This window comes from Camelus dromedarius, chromosome 22, assembly GCF_036321535.1.
Source record: "Camelus dromedarius isolate mCamDro1 chromosome 22, mCamDro1.pat, whole genome shotgun sequence".
NCBI lineage: Eukaryota > Metazoa > Chordata > Mammalia > Artiodactyla > Camelidae > Camelus > Camelus dromedarius.
Genome location: NC_087457.1, coordinates 21,524,100 through 21,542,975, shown reverse-complemented (window position 1 = coordinate 21,542,975; position 18,876 = coordinate 21,524,100). Strand labels below are relative to the sequence as shown.

The 18,876-nt window shown below is 35.0% G+C and overlaps 1 protein-coding gene across 5 annotated transcripts in view; it reads right to left on the bottom strand.

Moving 5' to 3' along the window:
• Window positions 1-18,876, bottom strand: part of TUSC3 (tumor suppressor candidate 3) — a 141,026-nt gene that overhangs the window by 64,489 nt on the left and 57,661 nt on the right. For all 5 annotated transcript variants that reach the window (XM_064477499.1, XM_031440205.2, XM_064477498.1 and 2 more), the window contains 3 exons: window positions 15,642-15,782; window positions 14,110-14,250; window positions 6,307-6,396 (listed from right to left, as the gene is read on the bottom strand). In XM_064477499.1, the coding sequence (XP_064333569.1) occupies window positions 6,307-6,396; window positions 14,110-14,250; window positions 15,642-15,782 (372 nt within the window). The remainder of the gene's footprint in view (window positions 1-6,306; window positions 6,397-14,109; window positions 14,251-15,641; window positions 15,783-18,876) is intronic.

Here is an 18,876-nt window from a genome sequence, read left to right as displayed (position 1 = left end):
CCTAAGAAAACAATTATATTTAAGGTTCTCTGAAGCTCTACAACAGGACTCCTCATTTTCCACACCGATGTTTTGGGCCAGATGACCCCTGGCTGTGAGAGGCTGCCCTCTGCACTGTAGGACGTGTGGCAGCAACCCTGGCCTCCACCACCAGCTGCTAGTAGAGGGCACGTGCCCCCACGGTTGTGACAACTGAACAGTGCATCCAGGCACTACCACAGGTACTCTGGGTGGGCGGCAAATTCAACCCTTACGGTATGATGCGAGTTTCACCATCCAGACAGCTCTTCATTTCCTCATGAAAGACAGCCAGTCCATAGGGACAGTAAAGTTCAATACAGCAGTAGAACAGAAATTATTTCTCCCTACCTTGAAATTTTATGAACGAGGACAAGTTGAAGTCCTGGTACCAGGAACCTAACATTACAGGGTTTTAAAGTTATCAAGTGTAGAAGTAACAATGGGTGTGAAGCTTATGCTTCTGAAGCATTACTGGTGTTTCCCAGAAAGATCCATGGCTTTTCACGTTTTAGTCCAGCAATGCAATCTGTTACCAATTAGCTTGTCTTTCCCACTAGAAGCTCAGTATAGCCCTGACAGCACAAGGCCAAAACAAAACACTCTGGCGAGATAAGAAATACATGCAAAGTGAAATGGTATTTCTGGGAATAAGTAAAAGAGGTGTAAGCAGACTGATGAATACTTAAAGTGAACTTGGAGGAAGTTGACAAGCACAAAAAAACTGGGTGCCAATGTCCATTTCAGTAAATCTTCTGTGCTTTGGGATTTGGGCTTAACTAGCTTTACTTTGGAATTCTGTTGCTAGCTTTGCATTTTGATGAATCCCTGCCAGTATTTAACGAGAAAGAAGGCAGAGGTGTACCTGGCCACCATCTTAACCCTGAAAATCTGTCTTCACTTCTGTGTCACTGTCATCTTTTTATGGCATCATCTCGGGAATGTCTGTAGACCCATCCCCTTTGTTAAACTCTGTCTGTGTGTGTATGGTATTTGCTTGATGCAAGAAAAGGCTATTCAATTCTCAGTGGCCTTTTAAGCTGTTTACATTTTGGATAACTAGCCTAGCTTTTAATGGTCAGCATTTCGTGTTTCTCATTAGTTTACAGCTCAGTGCAACGATATTCTCTCTAACCTGTTACCTATAGGGAGGCGGTTTGCTTAACTACATGTTTTCTTTCTTTGACAAGAGATGCTGCATGGTGGTGGTAGCATCTGCTGATACTTTTTTTTTTCATAATTTTCTAAACTTCCATAATGGGTACTTATTAATTTTATGATCAGAAAGTAAACTTTAAAAGTTGAAAGAGAAAAAGCCAAAGTATCATATTTCAAAGAATAATTAGAGGAATCAGATAAAAGAGAAACTGCCAGGAAGCTAATGATGCACTCCAGGACTGCACCTGGCCAGGGTGTCTTTAGGCCTCTAGGGGCTTATTAGGCCTTAGTCATGTTATTTTAAAGGATTATGTTCATCCAGGTTAGGGACGTTCCATGGCCTTTCACCTATGTTTAATTAGTCAGCCTCTATACAGGAAAACAGCAGGTATCGTCTCTGTTTCATAGGTTGTTCAGGGCTCTTGGGTTTCTTAGAATTTCTGTCAAACATTTTAAATAGATTTTAGCATCCAGATTCCAACATTAACCACTGTTATTAACATTATTTATGTCTAAACTTTAAATTTATATTTAAAAATACTCAGTTCAGTTATTATCAACTTAGTCTTCAAATGGCACTCAATCATGTTACAAGGTCCACCATTCTGACTTCTGCTTTCTCTTGGTCTATTATTTTTCCTCATTTGAAAAACACCTGCTCTCTGACCAAACAGTATTATTATTTGGAATCTGTAAGATAGTGTGTCTCACAGCACTTCATTTATCAGCATTTCCCAGAATGTGTCTAGTACTTAGGAAAGATGAATTGAGGACAAAAATGCATTTGAGAGGTACTAGGTTAAACAGAATTAAATAGGTTCCTTTATCAATGAAGGTGTACTGTAAACTTCCACATGGGTAATATTAGATTCAGTGTCTACCAAACACCTGATGAGGAAAAACTTTTTAGAGCATAATAATGTTAAACAATTATCTCATTTAATCCTTGCAACCAGCCTATTAGGTAGGTTTTTACCATTAGTTAGACAAACTCATCTACAAAAAAATAAGTGGTGGGGTTGAACCCAGGATTATCAGTATTCTGAGTATATATACACACACACACATTTAAGTGTGTATTTAAATCATTTATGATTTGGAAAGTTTTTAACAGAATTATAGCATGCATAGGGAAAAGTGCTTATTTCACCAGTTTGCAGTTATGAATTTTCAGACTGACCGCTTCTGTGTACCTGTCCTCGCTGAAGAAATAAGGTACCTAGACGTGCCCTTGTGTCCCATTCCAGTTCCTACCCACCTAGGTCAAAGGTAACCACTTTTCTGACATCACACACACACACACACACACACACACATACAGCAGTTTTACCTGGTCTTGATGTTAAAAAATGAAAGTTTTCCAGTAGATAAACTTTTGTGCTTGGCTTATTTCACTTAACATTGTATTTTTGAGATTCATCCTTTTGGTTGCATGTAAAAAGTAGTTATGGTTTTATATATATTTATATATGCACACGCACACATGTTTCACTGTCTGAATCCACTACATTTTATTCATTCATCCTACTACTGACAGACATTGAGGCTGCTGCTGATCTGGGGCTACTGAGAATAATGCTATTAACCTTCCCATACAAGTCGTCTGGTGATTATATATACACATTTCTCTTGGGTATATACCTATGAAATGAAATTTTAGGATCATAGGTATGAATACAGTCAGTTTTAATACAGCTTTTAAGTTGGTTGAACTAATTCACATACTAGTTACTGAAATGCTGCATGGTATCCGTGTTACTGATTTTAATTATTCTGGTGAGGGTGTTATAACACATTGTTGCGTTTTACCTTTAACTTTCTTAACAACCAATAAGGGTAAATTCCTTTTCATATGTTTAGTGACCATCTGTTTAGCCTCCTTTGTGAAGGAGCCTGATCAAGTCTTTAACCAGTTTTCTTTCCATTGTTAAACAGTGAAATAAATAAATCTTCATGAACAATTTTAACACAAATGTCTTAAACCATTTAACACAGTTGAAGCAAAATATTTTTACAATTTAGGAAAACAACAAAAATTAAAATTCAATTAGCTGATAATTGTGTGTAATAGCTACCTAGAAATAAGTCTTTAAAATGTAAATAGTTATATGAAAAATGTAGTAAGATTACTGTCTCATATACGTTACTGTACTAAATGTGCACTGGTCATCAAGGATTAATGCCAAATTACAAAATTCCTTTATAAATATTCATAAGATACTCACTTTGTCATTTTATTCCCTACCACTGAAAGAGATAAATTGCCTAATTATAGTTATTCTCAAAAACATAAATCCTAAATGGTAATTTCTCTTTAGACTATAGGTTAAAATATGAAGAAATTACCAAAGAAGGATAGTGCTAATTTTCAAGTTATATCTTGAAATTTAAGCATCTATTACAAAGAAAGCCATTCACTATTCTAATGGACAGTCACTGTTTAAAGTAACTCTGTACCATTTCATTTTATAATGCAAAGTTAATCTTCTGATTTTGTTCCAGTAATAGGGAAACACATTATGCAAATCAATTCATTAATACAAAACTTAAACCACAGTTTTCTTTTCCAGTGTATGTTGACATTATGCTTATAAAAAAAAGCAGGAAGGGGAGTTTTGCCAAAATGTATTACAATGCAAAACAAGCAAAACAGCTGTATACTCATGGGCGACATTCTCCTGCCCCTTTAACCTGACTTTAAGGCAGGTTAAAGGCATTGTCTACACTGCTTAGTCATTAATATCTCACATCGATACAAAATTGTATCCACATCTGTTTGGCCAAGAGTACACCCGCACAGTTGTTTTAATAGCAAGAAGCTCCTGTATTTCCAAGATTTTCATGATTTTTTTCCTTCAATCCTAATACCGCATTCAAAGATAAGAAAATATCTATTTTTCTAAATAAAATATAAGAGGGTGAAGAGTTTGGGACAAAATTCATCTTTTTAAATATCTTAGTTAAGATTTAAATATCTGGGCTTAAGTCTCATCTTTGATTAAGGTGCTGAAAAGCTAAAATAAAAACACTGACAGGTAGATGCAATTTTGAAGGAAAAGCTTTTTCCTTTTAAAAATAGACAATTCTGTTTTCTTAATGTGTTCCTCTGGGCCATCAGAGTTACAGGGGTTTCAGCCAAAAACTCACAACAGTAGAGGGAAAATTAAATTTTATTCCCCTACACAAGCTGAAACATTTCAAAAAAATGTTGATTAATTTTTCACATCCTTTAACAAATCATACACAGTAATAAAAAGCAATGCATAATGTTTTTTATGTAAGGAATATCATTTTAGAAGAATATTAAAAAGGCACTAATACAAAATGTGTAAGATTTCCTGAATTTACACTGTTAAGTATCATGAACACAACAGTGATCAAATCTTTGGGTCAGGCCCTTCTCTATGTAACAGAGACAAAAACCGATTAAAAAAAGCCATGTTATCAGGTGCTTATATCCTGCTGGGTTATGGCAAATGACAAACATAACACAAAATAAGTAAATTACAAAGCATGTTATATGTGGTATGGAGAAAAAAATGTAAAAAGGAAAGGAAGGTAGTGAACAGGGGTTGGAGAGAGGAGGATGAGAAAAGGACTCGACTTTTCAACAGGGTGGTTGGGAAGACCTTAAAATAAGAGGACGTTTTATTGCTTGATTGTTACTCCCAATTATTTTTTCTGTAAAATAATTTTGAATATTAAAAACATTCAAATTACTCCTCTGAGCAGTGAGAGATTTCAAAAGTACGTAGTACACATGGCAAAAACCATGTTTGATTTACTATAGCAGCTGATTGGCCAGTCTAACTTTGACTCCATATCCTTGACTTCTAGAAATCTGAAAACGTTCACAAAAATAGGAGACCAAATTGATTATTCTGTTTTATCAATGACTGTAACTCTCGTAATTTGCATCCAGTCCTTTATACCCGATTAGGCCACCAAGGAACATGCAATAAATAAAGTAAATTATATCCCTCTATTACAGCTCCACAAAGAAGTTCAAAGAGAGAGACAGACAATTTAGGAAGAAGCAGCAAATAACTTGTTAGCTTTCTTTAACATTAAAGATATCTGAAGCACTGTTAGGCAATGAAAAATAAATCTCATGAGCTTCCATAATTATATATTTATACTTATAGAGAATTACTAATATTTGCCATAAATTTTATTCCACTCAGAACCAAAATTTCAGAAATTAAGAATTTATTACTATTTTAGGTGTGATTGTCACATTGTGGTTATGATTTTTAAAGAAGACCTTATCTTTGAGAGAGACGTAGTGAAATATTTATGTATGAAATGATATTGTGCAGTTATTTCAAAAGAATCCAGCAGCAGGTAAAGAGAACTGTGGGTGGGAGAACAGATCAGACAGGACTGGTGATGAACTGATAATTGATTAAGTTTGGTGATGAGTGCATGAGGGGTGTCCTTATATTCTTCCTCAAAATCTGTATATTTTTCCAAAAGAAAAAGCTAGGGAAAAGGGCACATTTGAAAGTTGTTAATCTTCACCAACCTAATACCAAGCCTCAAAAACAGTGTTTTGTAAAGCTGATCCATTACAGCACTTCCCACCCATCAAAGGGAAAGGGAGGGCGACAAAACAAGCTGCGTCCGTTCCACAGACGTTCCTGATGTGACCTGTGCTACTGATCCAACTGCGCACCAACTTCACTTTTAATTTTGTGGCACACAGTTCCTGACATCCTAATACAATGACCGCCAGGGGTCCTAACGATGTTTCTATTAATCTCTTCTGAGCTAAATTAAATTTACCACGATGGGACTCTGGCTACAAACTGTTCTATTTCCTTTTTTGGCATTATATATTACTGCCATAGTAGTGTAGAAAGTTGAAAAAATAATTTATGTGTATATATTCGATATGGTATAGTTCACTGATTTTTTTTTTAAAACATCTACATTCAAGCAGTTGTCAACTTAAAAAATATATATATATATATGCGTGTGTGTATGTATATGGTAGAGATAGTCAATGCAAAGAGAAAGAACATAGATTTACAAATAGAATCCTTTCTTACTAAATACTAAACATAATTTCTGATACCTGTATAAGTAGGATTAAAGTTCAGAGTACTGATGCTTAGAACATGTACTTACCACTTGTCCATTGTGCGGGTTTTTATGAGCATATGGAGGTCCACGGATGTGATTCCACATCTGGCCAGAAGTCATAGCAAAGACTATACACTGCAAAAAACAGGGTATGATGTTATAACATGTAAACCAAAAAATATAATGCTGCATTAAAAAAAAGGTCATGAAACTACTTTCTAAAAATTGATGTCTCAGCTCATCCATTAAAATAATTTTCATTTACTACAGGATCTTGGATAAATTAGTTATTCCAGCTTCTCAGATTTGATATCTATAAAATAGGGATACCAGCTATGCTGAAGACATAAGTTGATGATTAAACTGAATAACATGTAAAGCATTGGGCATGGTGGCAGTCTGATATGTCCTAACCAGACCTAGTCAAAAGCACAGATAAGACAATGTTTTAGCTCAAGCCGGGAATAATTCACAGAGACCATACTCCTGGCTAGATCTAGTGGAAATGACTGTATTTGGTGAACTAATCTTAAAAATCCCTGGCATTACAGAGCGGGTGGAGGAGAAACAGTATGAATCAGAAGTCAATCAATCATCATAACTTATATGGAAGCATGCTTTGTTTAAATCATATATAATATGCTTAAATTTGCATACTTGAACATCTTTAGACTGAAATGTGTCTTCAGGTTAAAATACTTCCTGCTGTCTTATAACACCAATCTCTTCTCTGTATCTATACTTTTTTTCCCCCCCAGGGTTTTTTGTTTTTATTCCATATATAAGTGAGATCATACAGTATTTGTTTTTCTCTGTCTTATTTCATATAATAGCATAATGTCCTCAAGATCCATCCATGTTGTCACAAATGACAAGATTTCATTTTTATGGCTGAATAATATTCCGTGTACATACCATGAAGTCTTTAGCCATTCACCCACTGATGGACACTTAGGTTGTTTCCATTATCTTGGCTATTGTAAACAATGCTACAATGAATATAGGGCTGCATATATCTTTTAATGTTTTTGTTTTTCTTCAGATAAGTAACCAGAAGTGGAACTGCTGGATCATACAGTCATTCTGTTTAATTTTTTGAGGAACTTCCATACTGTTTTCCATAGTGGCTGCACCAATTTACATTCTCACCAACAGTGCATAAGGGTTCCCTTTTCTCCACATCCTCACTAATACTTGTTATACTTGTTATTTCATGAGTTTTTAATAAGTTATTCTAACAAGTGTGAAGTGATATCTCATGGTGGTTTTTATTTGCATTTCCCTGATGCGTAGTAATACTGAGCATCTTTTCATGTACCTGTGCCATCTGTATGTCTTTTTAGAAAAATGTCTACTCACATCCTCTGGCCATTTTTAAATTGAATTGTTGTTTCTGCTATAGAGTTGTATGATTTCTGCATGTATTTTGGATACTAATCCCTTATCAGATATATGATTTGCAAATATTTTCTCCCATTCAGCAGGTTGCCTTTTCATTTTGTTGATCTTTTCCTTTGCTGAGCAGAAGTTTTCTAGTTTGATAGAGTCCACTTGTTTATTCAGGCTTTTTTTTTTTTGCCTTGGCTTTTGATGTCAAATGCAAAAAATTATCACAAATAATGTCAGGGAACTTATCACCTGTGTTTTCTTCTGGGATTTTTATGATTTCAGGTACTACATTCAAGTCTCTTATCTGTTTGTATATGGGGTAAGTTTAAGACAGAGGTCCAGGTTTCCTCACACCATTTATTGACGAGACTTTCCTTACCTCAAGATACATTCTTGGCTCCTTTGTCATAAATTAATTGATCATGTATGTGTGTATTTATTTCTGGGCTCTCTGTTCTCTTCCACTGATCTAGTGTCCATTTTTATTCCAATACCATAGTGTTTTGATTATTACAGCTTTGTAATAAAGTTTGAATTCAGGGAGCATGATGCCGCCAACTTTTTTCTTAAGATTGCTTTGGCCATTCAGAGTCTTTTGTGGTTCCATACAAACTTCGACTTCTGTGAAAAATGCTGTTGATAGTTTGATAGAGTTGGCAGTGAATCTGTAGATTGCTTTGGGTGGTACAATTATATCACAGTATTTTAAACAATATTCTTCCATAAGCATATAACTTTCCATTTATTTGTGTCATATTTAATAGTTTTCTGTGTACAGACAGGTCTTTAACCTCCTTGGTTAAACTTATTCCTAGGTATTTTACACTTTTTGATGAATTATACATGGAATTTTTAAAAACTGCTTTTTCTGATAGTTTGACATTAGCATGCAGAAATGCCATAGAGTTCTGTGTGTTGATCTCGTACCCTGCGACCTTACTGAATTCATTTGTAAGTTCTAGTTGTCAGTAGTCTCTGTATATACAGTATTATGTCATCTGCAAATAGGGACAGTTACTTCTTCCTTTCTGATTTTGGTGTCTTTCATTTTTCTTGCTTAATTGCTCTAAGACTTCCAATACTTTGTTAAATACAAGTGGTGAGAGTGGGTATCCTTGCTTGCTTCCTGATCTTAGAGGAAAAGCTTTCCGTTCTTCACCACTGAGTAACATGTTAGCTGTGGGCTTGCCATATAGGGCCTTCATGATGTTGAGGTATGTTCCCTCTATGCCCACTTTAATGAGAAATTTTATGATAAATGGATATTGAATTTTGCCAAATGCTTGACAATATCAAAGAAATTGGACAACTGTGCAGTAAACCAAATGAACTTAAGAAGAGAGTCTACATACTCCCATTTCTTTGATATTATCAAGTTTATTAGTAATATGTGATCACGTTAATCCATTCGGTCATGTACTGACTGAGTTACGGCCTTGATAAGGCTCAATCTACCTGTGACTGACCTCAGACACTGAGGGATACAAATGTAAATTTAGAAATTCCTACTTACTTTATATACATAGGTATTTATATAACAGACATGCATTCAGTTAACACTGAACTGAACACAACCACATGGTGTTTGTCTCTGATCTAAGGCTCTCCACAGTCCTGTATTGAACTAAACATCTTACTGGCCTGAAGCTTTCCTCATCGAAGCATGTGAGCGGCTCAGACCCTCCAGCTCTCTGTCCAGCGGCTCGGTGTGTGTGATGCCCACATCACCTGCAGCAGTTGTGCTTCTACCTGTTCTACACAATGAGGTTTCACAGGAGATTCAGTTTGGGGAAACCTAGATTCATATTTTATTTAAAAAGGAAATCATTAGATGCTTTCAACTCTTGGATTTAAATTTGTTTCATAGATTTATACTATGCAATGGCTATAGCTTTGAAAACTTAAAAAAATTAGCTTTTGTCTGTAAAACACAAAATTTAAATATGACCAAGAGTGAATTTTAAGATATCTTAGTTTGAATATTAAATAAGCTATTAGTGAAGGTGAAAATTAACTGTACAGAAAGCCTAAATATTCTACGTACATTGTATCATTAAATTATTTACAAGTTAAGGATTTATTTGGTGTAAATGCTCAGAGTAGCAGCACGCCAGGGACTTCATACTTATCCCTACTACTCACCAAGGAATTGTTTATAACAAATTTATAAGATTATATTATACAGAAACATGATCATTATTTGATTATCACTCAATTCATATACTACAATTGTAAGAAAAAAGGTGGGAAGTTTCTTTATGGTCCTTTAAGGCTACCAAGAAAAGCTTCTTAAGACTAAATATTAATTCAATGGAAAGGAATTATACATAAGTGTTTCAACAAGTATTATTTATAACCATTACTGAGTTGGATTAAGAAGAAACTAGCAGTGGTGCAGACTACAGAAGCTAGGTAGTCACACCATGTACTGGATTTTCACACTGAGGCTTGCTTGTAACTTTGGTTTTTTTTGCATTTGTATCTGGTTGCCTGAGTTTTTTGCTTATTATATACAAAGGGCAGGTCCACCCACCTATGAGTAATGTTAAAATGTTCTTTGAGTTTTTTGAGGCCATTGCCTATCCTCATTAAAGCAAATTAAGAACTATATTAAGAAAAGTATACCCAAATATATATTAATTCATTTCATTGTCATACTTCTGACACAAACAAAAATATACATTTGGCTATATACAGAAATCACCTATTTGCAAACAAACATACCTGCCTTCAAATGGCCAAATGATTCAATTGCCCAGTGGAGAAAACAAAACAATTCCCTCATCGGAAAAAAAATATTATGAGCAATTATTTGCTTCTCACTTGTAAAGAAAACAAAATAATCAAAATAATATGCCACAGATAGTATCTGTCTGATATTACAAGTTACATAATTTTATTTAGGAAAAAGTTGCATTTGAAGTCAGAGCTGCCGTATGGTGAATGGCCTCAAAAAATAAATCCCTATGTCATACCACAATGTGTAGACACCAAAGAACTTCCAGGAATTGTGAAAATTGTGTAATATATATATTAATCTTGAGCTTTTAAGTTTTTCATAAAACTTACATAATTTCTCTGAGACACAAGAAACATTAAGGTTCTTGAATCATCCTGCAATTCAGAGCATCAGCATTAAAAGGCAGAAAGCAGCATCTGTCCTCCTGAGATTTAAATGATGTTTTACCTTTCATGATTTTAATTGCAGATTCTCAGGATGTTTTTCCTTGTGTTTGAAATGAATGTAACTACTCATCACACTAATATTTCTAGTTTGAACTGAAAACCATCTATAAAGAGCTTTAGAGTGACATGAAGATCTGCATTCAGGGCTACAAAATGTAGCATTTTAACTCATTTTTCTTATTCCAAGTCCCCATCTCTTTCTGAAAACCATGAACTATACATCTGTCCTACATTCTCTCAAGTTATGTGCTGCGCAGTTCAACATTTTACCCAACCATTCTACTCTACTCTCGCCATGAAGCAGGTAACGCGCGTGCTTATTTTCCGTCATCCTCCATCTCTAGGAGGTGGAGGAAGTCTGGAAGGCAGAGTGAAACCAAACCAGAACCAATGCACACTCAGCTCCATAAACAATCAACAGCATCTAATAAATAGCAGATAACAAGCATTTTTCCCCCTTAGGAAGCATGAGACCAAGAAGGAATTATGAATACTTCTTTACCTATTTTTTTTAAACCTCAAAACCAGAAAGCTGTAATATCTATGTATGTTTTAATATTTGCATATGCTACACTTCCTCTATGTCAGGAAATTGCAAGCTTTGTCTCTATCCTATACCCTAATGCACTATGAATAGCTTCCGCTCCCCAGCATACAACTCATTGTTAATCCTGTAAGTCATACACACTAATATGACTATGATAATGAAAAAGAAAAACAATGACCAGCCACACAGAATACAGTCTAGCCAGAAGTGAGGACTCAGACCACTAAGTAATCCCCTGGGAGGTACTTCTGCACAGATGCAATGATAAAAGACAGAATCCTAAACTGTAGACTGGGTCTTTTTCTAAGAAGTGAGCCATATGGATAGAAATTCTTTACTGCAGTGTTTCTCTCATTATCTTCCTTGTGCATACAGTTTTTTCATTAGAGAATTGGTCTGCTCTTATGGATTTCATTACTATTTCTATTTTAGGCGATTACATTTTATGTGCAATCCAAGGCTTTCAACAGACAGCAGTGTTTTGGCAAAAATAATTTTAAAATATACTCCCATTTCCAAAGGGAAATGGGATACTGGTTGTCTCAAGTAGACAATTGTTTAAGAATTTGAATAAATGGTTCAGCAGTTTGGATAGCCTCTTAGCTTGTAAGGGTATCTCAAGAATAGGATGAAGAAAGACTGGAATTGAACAAATGCAATTTTTCATTTAAATCAAGTTCAGTGGCTGGTTGTGATGGTCTATCAGGCAGAAAATGGTAAAGAAGATTCAAATTGTATATCTGACCTCATGGCGTAAGTAACTCAAATAGTTCTCATAAGCTATCAGCAGGTAAGAAAAAAAACGCCACAAATTTGTATAATTCCATTTTGTATTCAGAGTATGTTTCAAAAAGTATGTTTGAAAACATGTCTATTCTCTGCAGCCTGTTATTGACATCTGAAAGGCTGCCACTGGGGAGTAGACATACCTGCCAAGATTTCCTTCTCAGGTATGTGTTTGTGAATGTTAGAATTATCTTGTTATGCCAAGCTCATTTGCTTTCAGATTCAAAGAAAAATAAAAAAATCTGCATGATGTAGCAGAAGAGGCAAGAAAACTGATCACTGAAGCACTGACATTAATGTACATATAAATGTTCTTAGACGTTTATTTATAGTCCTAATGGCTCACTGCATCCACCCGGTTAAACATCCAACATATGAGATGTGTGCCCAGATTAGAGAACCCAGCCTTATAAAAAGAATATAGAACCTGAAGTCAGATACGCACAGTTGATCATTTCTCGCTGTGTGAGCTTCTGCAAGTTGAGTTTACTGAATCTTAGTCTCCTTGTTTGTAAATACAATGAGGATAATACAAATTCCTTTTCATAGTTAAAACATACCCCAAAGAAGGAAGAGATGCAGTAAATAGTAATGTCTATTATGACCAACTTACAACAGTAACTCTGGGGTCTTTTTGACCAAAATAATGAAGGCATTCTCATGTCATCTGAGTCTAATTCAGAGACAGGATTACATCTTAAGTAGACTGACTTAGTGAGACTTCGGTTTTTACTAGATTGAAACAGTGACAAAATTTGGTATGATAATGTTCAAACACTAAAGGAGTTTCAACTTACCGGCAACACTTTGAAAGGACTGTATTTTTACCAAGAAACTGGGTAGTTTTACTCAAGGAAGCTACCTGAAAACTAGCCGCAGCAAAACCCAAAACACTCTGAATGAAATAACTGACAGTATCCAATTACATCAAATAGAATATAACAAATTAGTGTTAACTCAGTTATCACAGTGAGAAAATATTATGAAACTTTCCTTAAAAAAAAAGAAAAAAAAACTTCCTTACTCTAAAAATCCAAACTTCAAATTTATATCTACCTACTCGAAAGCCACAGAGGTGCTGTCTGAATTTCTAATTAGTACAACTATAAATATCAGCTGTATCATTGTCTGAATATATTTTAATCATACAATGTTAACATTTCCATTTTATTAGCTTTTTTTTTTAATTTAGCACAATCATAATCCAGGGGAAGAAAAATCATTTGAGTACAAACTGAAATAGGCTGATGTTCACCTGGATTCCCCTAGTAGTACTCTCACCAGGTTTCCTGACGCCAGACTTCACCCTCAATTGAATGCTCATTGTCACCATGGTGAGCATTTTAGAACAGAAGCTATCATACATGCTCTGGGAAGCCCGCTGCGACTTTCCTCACTCAAGGTTAGGTATCCTTCCCATGTACTGCTGTCATATTCTGTGCTTACCTCCATCACAGCGTGTGTACTATTACACCTATTTATCTTTCGATTAGTTTGTATCCCCACGATGAATTACTTATAGTCTATGTCTTCATAGCCCTAGTACCTAACAGATATCAGACATACAATAGAGACACAAGAAAACAGTTGCTGGAAAAAAACAAGTACATTTCTAAACTGCTTCAGTCTGTAAGAGACTCCCAACTACTTACTAGTTCTTCTTAACTCCTGGTGTATTTCTAAATGTATTCAGCATATATTTATTCAACGCTTGTAGTATGTCAAGTACACGTGGAAAGGCATTACACTCTAATAGTGAAAAGTAGAAGGCAGACAGCACAGTCTAGGTTAACGGGGAACTTAAATTATATCACCTAAGTCCTAAAAAGTTAATTTTTCTCATTCAGACTTGATTTCCATTATTGTAATAATCTGGGTCATGTTAATATTACAGGACTTATACTGTTACACAAAGAAATAGGGTAAATGTGGTAACTTACCAGAGATACCATGGCCCAACCAGTCTTGTTATAGATGAACTCCAGGTTGTTCCTTCTTAAATAGAGCAAACCGCCAACAAGTGAGACTAACAGGGCCAGGGCAATGGTGCCCGAGTAGTTGGGTGGTCTGAAGACGCGAATCTGCAAGAATACAGTGAAAGGTTTAAAAGTTAAAGAAAAATATTAATCTTTTCCTCTTGATCATATAATTCAGAAAGGTAGGTGCTGCTTCACTTTTCCTACCTGGCACCAACACTGCGTTTACTCTCTTGAGTCAAAAATCTGTGCCTTGAAACCTCACGGCTATGTACAGTGTAAGAATCATTCCTCATTACAATTTAATATTTCTTATAAAGAATTAAAAGTACTTTTCAATATTACCTTAATGTTTTGTACCAAATAAATGATACATTCAAAATAGAGCTGAATATTTGCCAAAACATTTCCAAAAAATGACACGTTACGAAGTGAAGTTTGGTTACAAAAATATCATTAATACTTATTTTATTTACAGTGATGATAGCATGAGACATCTATCTCAAGTGAGAATAAATGTTTATACCTTATGATAAAACATAGTGCTTCTCTGTATCACTTCTAAGGTAAGTGTACTTTTTGAATGACTGATTATAATTGTTCACTGCAGAAAACTGGTGAGATTAAGGGACAAAAGGGCCATAGCTCTCCAAGTAGACATTGACCACTATCAACATTTTGGTTCATTTCCTTGCTAAATAAATGGTCTACATAGCTACACTTCTATTCATGCTTTTCTAGATCATGCTATAAAACGTACATAAACAGTAGATCGAAAAATCATTTTCTAACCTACTTTTCCACTGGTTATACTCAGAGCTTTTTTCTGTGTCAAATGTTCTTGCAAACCACTGTCTAGGCTGTAGCACATTTAATGAGTCTCTTATTTTTAGACATTTGATTTCTTTACCATTTTTTACATTGAAATCAATGTTTAAAAATTTCCCTATGGCTACGAATTTAAATCATTCTTGATTATTCCTTCAGTTAAATTCCTGGAAGTGGAAGTAAGTTAAATTACATAAAATAAAGACATGATATCTACTTTTAAAGTAGTTGTATCAGTCTCAAGAACAGTATATGTGAGGGCCATTTTCCCACATGGCTCCTGAAAAGCGGGTATGATCCCCTTTATATTTGCCCAAAGGATAAATAAAAATTATACATCTTGCTTTTTAATTAGAATTTCTTTGATTACTAAGACCACTGAGCAAATTTCAGTTTCTTTTTAAGCCGCTGAAATTACTCTGTGCCTAACTCATGTATTCTTTAATGGTTCATTGATATTTTAAGAACCACTATTCTAAAAATCATTTAAATTCACCTACCTTGATCAAAGTTTAGCTTACAGCTATCAGACAGTTTTCCCAAAGCAAGGAGAAATATTCTACAGAGAAATTGGGGAAAAAAAAAAAAATCCTGTGGCCTTATTACGATGTTCTAACAAACCAAGCTAATTAGCCACTAATTAAAAGCTGTGGGGAATAAAAACATACATGAACATCCGTCCTGTCAGCAATCCACTTGGCTAGTTGTTCAGCTGCAAATCCAATTCTTTGAAGGTCAAAAGTATCAGCTCTCTTGGGTCTGCCTTTTGGAGGAAAATGCATGAATGTAGGAGCAGAATTCATGTTGAGCTGCAAAACATGAGATTTAAAAAAGACTACATATAATATCCCAGCCATCTTTATATATCATTAATCTAACATTTTTATATTCTTTCTGCACGAATTTTGGAAAGAAAGAAAGCATTTATTATGAAAATCCAAGTGGCTTTCCAGAGCTTAATTACTGTTTTTCATTCAACAGTACATTAAAATGAATAAAAAGAACTCATGAACTTGGCCAAGTTTGCTGAATATTGAGTTAACATATATCATTCATATCCTCAGCTGTATCCTCTATTTATTTGATAATTCTATAACTAGAGTAAAGAATGAAGTGATGCAAAGTGCAAAACAGAAATACTGTAATTTGGCAGTACACAGACTATTTCACTTCTTAAGCATTTATTAAAGAAAAAGGACTAGCATTTGTTGAAAGATAAAAACTACAATATATTTTAAGTATACTGACTTCTCTATGAAAACTTTAAAGAGCTTAAAATGATGATGACTGTTAACAGAAGCCAGTATTTCCGCTCTAAACCACTTGAATTTACCAGACTGTCGGAGAAATCCACAATGACGGTCTTCTGTTAAATTCCTCGTATTATTTCAACTATCTTAAAATGGTTCTCTCTCACAATTATTTTCTAAAGGCAAGTTCCATTTGAAAAGTATACTGAATAGAACAGTACCCTGGGATAAATGGCACTTACTAACAATATAGTATCTAAAAGTAAATATTAAGTTAATTTGCATTGAGGAGTAAACTGTAAAAATACATACATATTAAATTCCAACTGCCCAAGAAATACATTTCAAATGAAAAGCACAGATATTTCTGGCCCTGACTTGCAATATAGTTCAGCATTTCCCAATAATGAGGATAAAAAGCAAAATCAAATAATGTACATTAGATCACAGTTGACATGAAGGTAAAGATACAGTAGGACCAGTGTGGGCTTGCATGTTATGGACACTGAATAATTTTTAATGAATTGAACAAAACACAGTCACCAGTTCCTTTCTGCCCTGTGCTTCCTCCCACTCCAGGCTTTGTTCCTATGTGTCTTCCTGATGGATGCACAAGAGACAGCTATAGCCAACATGTCAATAGAAGAATGAAGAGAGGAAGTCCCTGCCTTGGGATAGTCAGAAACTCTAGGCTAAGGCTTAACATCCTAGAGTTAAAAAAAAAATCATTTAACTCAAAGCTTTCATCTGAATTAAAACATACATACTCCCCATGGCTGCACCAAGCAGGGTACAACAAGGACCTGATTTCTAGCGCCGAGCTCCTTCTAATGCCATAGTCATTAACTTGTCGGCCTGTCGTCAGACACAGCCTCAACCATCACAGGAGAATCACAAAGACGTTACTTTTCCAACCAGCCAGGAATTGACAAATTTCTGCACTGGTTCTAAATATTATATTCAGACATCACTTTATTGCTGACAATGCTTTAAAATACCAGTTTAGAGAGAGTATGTCAACAAAATGTGATTCAGTAGTTAGAAAGAAAACATAAGCATTAAGAACCTTTAAGTAGTTATCAAGTCAAACAAAATATAACTTCCCCATAAAAATCATTAACAGCTCTAACTTTTCTGCATTTCTGCATTTTTAAAATGAAAATTCTTATTGCTAAGCCAGGGGCTAGGTTTTGGAAAAGACAAAAAGCTGTTCCATATTTAGAATTCTGCTGAAACGAAATTAACCTGAGGAAATTTTTCAACTAAAACCAATCTTGTCTTCAACTCTCTTTATCTATGCCAAACTTAAAAAAAAAAAAAATGTTTAGAGCACATAAAAGAACTCAACAATTATATCTATCTATAGATTTATATACTGTCAGCCTAGAGTCAGTACCTAGCACAAGGCGGGTTTACTTTGCCCCACAATTTGTTTTGTTTTCTTTCTGGATTAGCAATCAACATTTCAAAGATAGAGAAATTCCATATAAAAATTCATTATGCAGGCCTCCACTTGAAAACCAGATCTAGCTACAGTGGGCTGCATTTCTGCACTCGACAGAGCTGAGCTGCCTCTCTCTCATGGAGTCAACTGGTCCTGTCCAGTCCGCTGGAGTTCCCTCCACCCCTGCCATTCTATTTCCTCAACAATGAGGCCAATGGTCAGTTGCCTGCTGTTTTGCTGATTTTATTTCTTACAGCAGTTAGAAGTGAAATTTGAATGTTTCCATTCAATATTTATTTTTGTAAAAAAGAAAGATTGTTTTAATAAAAACAGTATATTAAAAATTTTAGTTCCTTACTTGCATAATTAAATGTTCTTTACTAAGTACATATGTAAACAAAGATACCATAATTAAACTAAACTAAATCCAACCAGCTTTCTTCATTTAGTTTCCAGGCCAGGGTAGGTGTTCAGGCTTGAAGCCTCTGCTCTAGCACTCAGACTGGACCTGGATGACTGCCGCCTAAGAAGGCAGAGAGGAGTCAGGCACACGGCGAACAGCACTTCCGTCTGAGGACCTCTAAGGCCAATTCTCCTGACATTCAAGAGAGACCTAGAAATTACATGAAATAATATTTGGATCTTAAGACTACTATAATTTTTCTTTATACTTATTTGAACTTACATATTTATGTGTTTTTCTTTATTATTAGCTCTTTATAGGGGAAAAACTGTTTCCTTCACCAATTCATTGCTTGTACAGAGTAGGCTGGCACTCAATATCTGCAGAATAGCTGAACAAAAAAGAAGCACGTCCAAAAGGCAAAATAAATTTATGGGGGAAGAAATAAACGAAGAATACTAATAGGAGAGACCAAGGGTACTGAAGGTAAAAAAGAGAGAATTGATCTTATTCAACTAGAAACTGGCAAAGAAGAATGAATTATCAATCTGGAATAAGCAGAAATACTCTCTAATGGCCCATTTACAATTAGTGAGCTCGATTCTTTGACAGAACTAAATGCTTTTCCATGACCTAGTAAAGAATTATGCCAAGAGTGTCACATGTGAGAAAAATAAAATAGACCAAGAGACCCGAGTTAATCAATGCTGGGCACTGCAATCAGTTCTACATTTGAAAGGCATGATCAGGTAGTGAAAAACATGAAAAATCAGTAACTGCAGGGATCAGGGGGCCAGAGCTGAGCT